This window comes from Suillus paluster, assembly GCF_016628075.1.
Source record: "Suillus paluster strain FC165 chromosome Unknown EDB91scaffold_210, whole genome shotgun sequence".
In the NCBI taxonomy this organism is placed as follows: Eukaryota; Fungi; Basidiomycota; class Agaricomycetes; order Boletales; family Suillaceae; genus Suillus; species Suillus paluster.
In genome coordinates this window covers 1,495-7,965 of record NW_024537770.1, presented here as the reverse complement: position 1 = coordinate 7,965, position 6,471 = coordinate 1,495, and the positions used below count along the sequence as shown (strand labels likewise).

Genomic DNA, 6,471 nt, shown 5'->3' with positions numbered 1-6,471 from the left:
ATGAGTATCTCATTCAAACATCTCAGTTTCTATCAGATACTGAGATGTAAGCCACCATATTTTCTACACTATACAGAGTGCTAACTAGATGTAGAATACATTCTCTTGTCAGCTCACTCTCCATGTCCAGTTGAAATTATTACTAAAGTCAGAATGAGAAGAGACACACCATGTCTGTTTGGAGAGATGAATGAAGAACAAGACTGCACTAATATTGTATTTCCTGAGTTGCTATTATAAATATGAATTTGAACGACCAGCCGAAGGCGGGAGTCTTTGTATATAGAACGATTTCTCCACGCTTATTTCCAATCACTTCCAATTTTCAATGGAATTTTACAGATTTGTTGACAGGCATGTGTGGTGTGTACTGATTTACTTACTTCTCTGCATGATAATGGTCCGTACCACCCTAGCCACATCAATATCATCTACACTACTAGCACCAGATTTCATGTGGACAGTTTTCCCCTCTTTGTCAATACTTCTCTCAATGATATGCTTGATTGACACCCAGAACTGTTATCAGCAACCACATTTAACACAAATGCGCGTCGCAAGCAACTCATAGTAAATGTTGTTGTTGCTCTTGATCCTTCTATTGAAGTCATAAGCAGAGTTTCAAATTATCTGTCTCAGCTGATGTTTCATAGATTGTATACCTCTTCTATTATCTTGGGATTCTCTTGCAGACTGGGTACCCTTGCTGTGTGCATATGCCTTTGCGTTTCTTGCCATTAAGTTTCTCACCACTGTTGCATTGTTGTGTTTGTTGTGCAGTAGGTATACCTATCGGTGTGTTTTCTGTGCCACTAATTGTTGGTATTTTACCAGTGTTCTTCATTGCTCTTCTTGGGGATACTTTCTTTGCCTACTCTGCAATGTCTGGCACAATCGTCCTACTCTTATTTGCATTTGACAGGATATTGCGCAGACCTGAGTCACTGTAGCCTTGTATATGCCACACATAAATCATCTGTCACTCATCATCCAGGCGTCAATTTCACCTGGCCCCACAGAATTCAGTTTTATGTAAGTCTGGTCAAGCTAGAGATCGAAATTTTCATACCATCCCTTATTGCTTGACAATCAGTTTGAACAGGTTTGAACCAGGTTCGAGAATTCTGCAAGTCCTCAAACTGTGGACTGGACCAACAGTTTGGTTCCCCCTATTGCCCGAACTTTGAACCAGACCTTGGTCAGGTTTGAAATGGTTTGGGTTCAAACCGTGGTTCAGGACCAGACCTGGCCATCACTATCACACCCAGTCTTTCTTGTGGTGTCAGTGACATGCTTTTCTATGGACACATTGCCTCAGGCTTGCATGTGCTACCTAACAGATATGCCATGATCTTGTTCTGCTGCTTGTTTTTATTTTTGTGCATTGTCTAATGTTCACGTGATTGTCACGATCATATCTTCCATATGAAACACACAATGCCAATATTTGCATCACTGCCCCATGAAAAAATGGACCATACTCTGCATACACTAGTAACTTACACAATGGCAGTAATCAGCGTAATATAGGCAACTGAAATGATCAATTCATACAATGGAACATATAGGAACCCTCTTTGGATAAAGCTATAAACTTAGATCACGGTTCTAACAGGTACTGTTAAGACCATGCTCATGGGTAAGACAGAGTCTGAGGGGCTTGGCTTCAGCTCGTACACTGCGCCCCTTACCCGAGTACGTGCCCCTAATTTCAGATTGTAGTCCAACTCAAGTTCTACAAGCTCTGACAGGACGTTGGAGTGGAGGTCCTCTTCATGCACTTTAAAGTTGTGATTGGATGACCACAGTCTTTCTGAAGTCTTACATGTCCTGCAATGTATAAGAACCTTTTTTGTATAAATCTACAATTTTAGAGGGCAATTTGGTGGGACACCATTAATTCTGCTGTATTATCTCATTAAACATCATGCTTAGAGCATAATCCAATCTGTCACTTTATGCTGAAGATGACCACCTTAAGTTTTTCTTGTGCCCCAGCTAGAGGAGCTCAGTCTTTAAGTAACCTGTTAGTGAATGCATGCAACTGAGAGGGTTTGCAAAGTTTGAATGAATGTGTGCAAGTCAAACCAGCATAAACTCAGTCTGGAAAGACAAGTAGAAGGATTTAGAATAGGATTGAGCACATCAAGAAGCTTCATTTGATCGGAGAGCTGGAGAGCTTTACCAGGTTTGAACACATGTGCAAAAAAATTTCTACTGGAGGGGCTTTGCCAGGTTTGAATGTATATGTGCAAGTCAATCATCCACATAACTTCGGTCAGGAAAGACAAGTAGAAGCATATAGGATAGGATTGAGTGCATCAAAAAACATTGTTTGTTCAGAGAGGCTTTGCCAGGAATGAACCATCAAAGAATTTATATTCGAGTTTAAGAAATAATATATGGTTATCTAGAGTGTGAACATCTGCTAGATACTTGTGCATGAGAACATGGTGACTAGTGTGTTAAGGAGAATCCCCCTTGTGTACTTCCCTCTGTGAACTCATTCTTGTAACTGAAAACCTCCCAAGCTGTGCTGAAGTAAGGGAAACTGTATGAATCTTTCTGAACACTTTCCTGCAAGCGATGTGGAAAGTTAAAATATGAGACATAACAATCATAAAATTTACCTATTCCACCATTTGAGCAACTCATTGATGTGTGGCTGAGCATCAGTGCCCGGTACGACCTCAAAAAAGTCCACAATGTTGTTGTAGAAATAGTAGTAGTTGAAGTCTCCATCAACACTTCACCAGGAGTTGATGTTGGAAAGGGTGAAATAAAGCTATACCCACAATCAGTTTAAAAAGTCAACACAGCAGAAAATTTGACAAACCTGACAAGCTGTGTATGCAATGGCACATGGGGTTACTGTCTTCATACCAATGATGTTAGCTACATGACTATGGTTGACCATGTCATTCTCCAAGGACTGACAGTGTTGAGATGCTGTGATGACATCAGCACCATTGCCATCACTGTCAATTTCTTTGGTAAAGGGCAGAGACATAAAGAGGTGTTTGAATGCCTGCACAAATAAGCAGCGCCACCCTCAATACGTGGTAGAACTTACTTTGAGCAGCAGAGTTGAGTGAAAGAGACCTTTCTCGATGTTGGCTGAGTCAAAGGAGTGGTCTTTGTACATAAACACTGGCCAAGAGTAAGTGGTAACTAGGAAGTCTGAATCCCTGTCTCTAATCTTGTCCTTGGTCCTATTGTAATGGTGAAAATGACATCAATGCTAAATCACGTTAATGATACATACAAAGAGAGAGACCAAATGTACTTAACTGGACACAAGAGCATGCTGGTGGTGTTATGAACAAACCCACAATTGTCTTTGATTGTGGTGCAAAGGGGGGGGGGGGGGGTCCAATGGATGAAAAAAGTTCAGTAAGCCATGACACTACTGCATGTTTGAGATTTGCGGTGTCATCCCCTTGTGCACTGTCTGTGCCTTTTCACAGCTGAGAACATACAGTGAGTAAAGCAGAAATAGGGCCAGGACAAATGTTCACCTCTTTTAAAATTGAATCCAATTCCTCAACATCTGAAAAAAGTTTCTTCTTTAGCCAAGGGAGGCAACAAAGGAGTTCGTTAAAAGAACTGAATGTCCTGTCTTCGCTGGTCAAAGTTAGAATATGACAGCTACACTGTGAATAAGAACATACACTCGACTTGTAACAAGCTCATGTTGGGAATCAAGTGATTGCAGTAACTCATTGTGTCAATCATTTTTGGCCACAAGGTCCTCAAGGCTGTTGAACAAAGAAACGAGCTGGTGAATTCCCTGTCCTTTGTGTACATTAGAGTTGGATTATCTGTGTGCATTACAACCAAACTGAATAAGAGCTCATCATGCATGTAAAGGGAGGTTTGGGACTCATGGCTTGCTCTGCTTGCTTGCCCTAATAGTTTCAAGCTCCTGCTCCAGAGCCGCAATATGTTGATTGGCATGGGCAACAGCAGTATCATCCTCACAGTCACTATCAGATTCTTGTTGTGGTAACTGAGCCATGAGGATCAACTTGGGTGCAGGACAAGCAACTTACAGGCAGTGCAGTGTTCAATGCTCATATCATATTTTGAGATAGAACTGTACTTGGTATGAAGGCAGACATACACTTGCTTGAGATGCGGTGGAGCTCAAGGTGTTCCAGAACCTGCTCGCTTGAGGTGTGGAGCCATTCACTTGTAAGCCCCACATAATGTGGTGTCATTCTGCAAACATTGAAATAGTGTTGCCATCAAGGTGAGTTAAACTCAATGTGAAATTGACTCTGTTCGAAAATGACAAAAATCATTTAACTTAAAAATCTGATTTGAACCAAGTTGCAACTCATTGGGTTTGAGATTTACAATTGATTTGGTGTACTTAATATCCACACATTGGCATCCCCTGTGAATGGCCTGAGGCCCATATGAATATCTAAAAAGTAAGGGAGAAGGCAAGGGGGGGGAAGGTGGGAGGATTTGGACATCTTTGCATGGCACACAAGGTTTCAGCAGTGTCTGTTGTTTTGGTTGTTTTGGTTATCAGACCTTTTAGGAATTTTTTTGCATGCTTTTCATTTTCAGAGTTCCATTTCCCTACGAGTTTTGAAACCTTTGCAATCTAAACACCTCTTCTCCCCCACCATCTGTTTCCTCACATACTATTGTTAAAATTGTTGAAATATCATCTCCCCAGTGATTATTTGTAAATTTGTAGTGAAATTCCCTTCCTGGGGTAAGATTTACTTATTACTTATTTAAATACAAAAATAAAAATAAAAATAGTGATTTTCACTTTTCTGCTGTTCTTGGACTCCATTTTGGACCATTTGGACCTCCCTTGGACCCCTGGACCCCCTGGAACCCCCCTGGAACCTTTTGGAGAGCAGGTTTGTGTGGTGTGTTTGTTATTTGTTTCTGGGCCCAAATCCCACAGAGAACTGGGGAAATTGGGTACTTAAATACAAGACAAACATGTGAGCAGTCTTGTGGGCATCTTTTACAGTTGTCAAAGACTGTCCTATGACATCTCCATGTCAAGTCCTACCTCCCTGGCTGCCTGTTTTTATGGGTGTGTGCTGGTTGCTATCAGCTTTTGCTGGGACCTTTAATAGTACTACAGTGCAGAGATTTGGTTGGCAGGACACATTTTGCGTTGAGTCTGACTGCTGGGTGTTCTATCTGGCAGTTGCTCACAGTTGCCTTTCTATCCCCTAGGATAATATCTTGGACAGCATTTTTGTTGTCTTCAGCACTGTCATACATTGATTTCCTGACACAATCCTGTCCTCAGGAGGCTCAGACTTCTTCAATCACCCACACACACCCACTTTGTTGGATTCTGACCTATGTGCATAATGCGTCTCTCATGTCTTCCTCAACTAATTTTGCTGCAGTGGTGTTTCTATCCTATCCATTGCTAGATTTTGCCCCATTTTTCGATTTTGTTGCTACATACTGCCATGTTTGTATATAATTTATATATTTTTATGAAGTCCTGCTAATTAATTAATTTCTCCTTAGGCTTCCTTCAACTCCACCCACTTCTCCTCAATGAGCTCAGTCTGCTGCACATCAAGCTGAGAGAAATCAATGTAATCTTGGCTCACCTCCTGCTTGATGTTTACTGCAAAATGACCCTGCACCTGGAGCACCAGATGCTGCCTATATTGTATGTGTATTTTAATTTAAAACATTGACTGTTACCAACATATCCTATTCAGAATATTTCTCATATGCTAGGAAATTTAAATCATGCTCAGATCCCTGTGCAGAGATTTCCTGAAATTCCACACAATGCAATTGAGCATCATGAAGTGCATCATCAGTGGCATGCTCATCACCCACTACCACCCCTGCCTGCTCCAGGGTTTGGCTATTTTCCTCCTGCTCCTGCTCCTGCCCCTGACTATCCTCCAGGATTTGGTGGCTATCACCCTGCTCCTGCTCCTGCCCCTGCCCCAGCTCCTGTCTATCCTGCTGCTTAAATGCCGATGTATGGTGCTGTATATTATGAGGGTGCAGCTCACCCTCAAAACATGCAGAACGCCCATCCCTTTCCTCATGAACCTGGTGCTCAGGGAGTATGTGTCAACCACAACTTCAACCTCATGGAAATTTTCAATCGTGCTCATGAGGAACATTGAAGGTAAAGATGTAATAGACAAAGTCATGCTCCCAATCCACCGCCTCCTGATCTACCCCCTGTTCCCAATCCTCCTAATCCTTATCAACCTCCTGCTCCATTTAATCCTCCTAATCCTCCTCAACCTCCTACTCCTCAACCTGAACCTGATTATGCTCAGTTTAATGTTCAGTTTCATCACCATTTGCAGATGTTGCAAAATCAGGTTGAAGACATGGAAGATCCACATCTTTGCCAAGTGAGGGAGGAAATAATACAGCAACAAGCACAGGAGGCTCATCATCAGCAACAGCTTCATGAACAGTTGCAGCAACAAGCATAGGAGGCTCACC

The 6,471-nt window shown here is 41.9% G+C and overlaps 2 protein-coding genes across 2 annotated transcripts; both read right to left on the bottom strand.

Moving 5' to 3' along the window:
* Nucleotides 1-2,457: 2,457 nt before the first annotated feature.
* On the bottom strand, nucleotides 2,458-3,306 carry EDB91DRAFT_1088590 (uncharacterized protein; the record flags this gene model as incomplete). Its single annotated transcript, XM_041316477.1, has 5 exons — nucleotides 2,458-2,577; nucleotides 2,837-2,895; nucleotides 2,938-3,028; nucleotides 3,074-3,212; nucleotides 3,266-3,306. 5 exons carry the CDS (start codon nucleotides 3,304-3,306, stop codon nucleotides 2,458-2,460), a joined length of 450 nt encoding a protein of 149 aa, XP_041169143.1.
* Nucleotides 3,307-5,709: 2,403 nt separating this feature from the next.
* On the bottom strand, nucleotides 5,710-6,128 carry EDB91DRAFT_1256695 (uncharacterized protein; the record flags this gene model as incomplete). Its single annotated transcript, XM_041324209.1, has 2 exons — nucleotides 5,710-5,997; nucleotides 6,024-6,128. 2 exons carry the CDS (start codon nucleotides 6,126-6,128, stop codon nucleotides 5,710-5,712), a joined length of 393 nt encoding a protein of 130 aa, XP_041169142.1.
* Nucleotides 6,129-6,471: the final 343 nt, after the last annotated feature.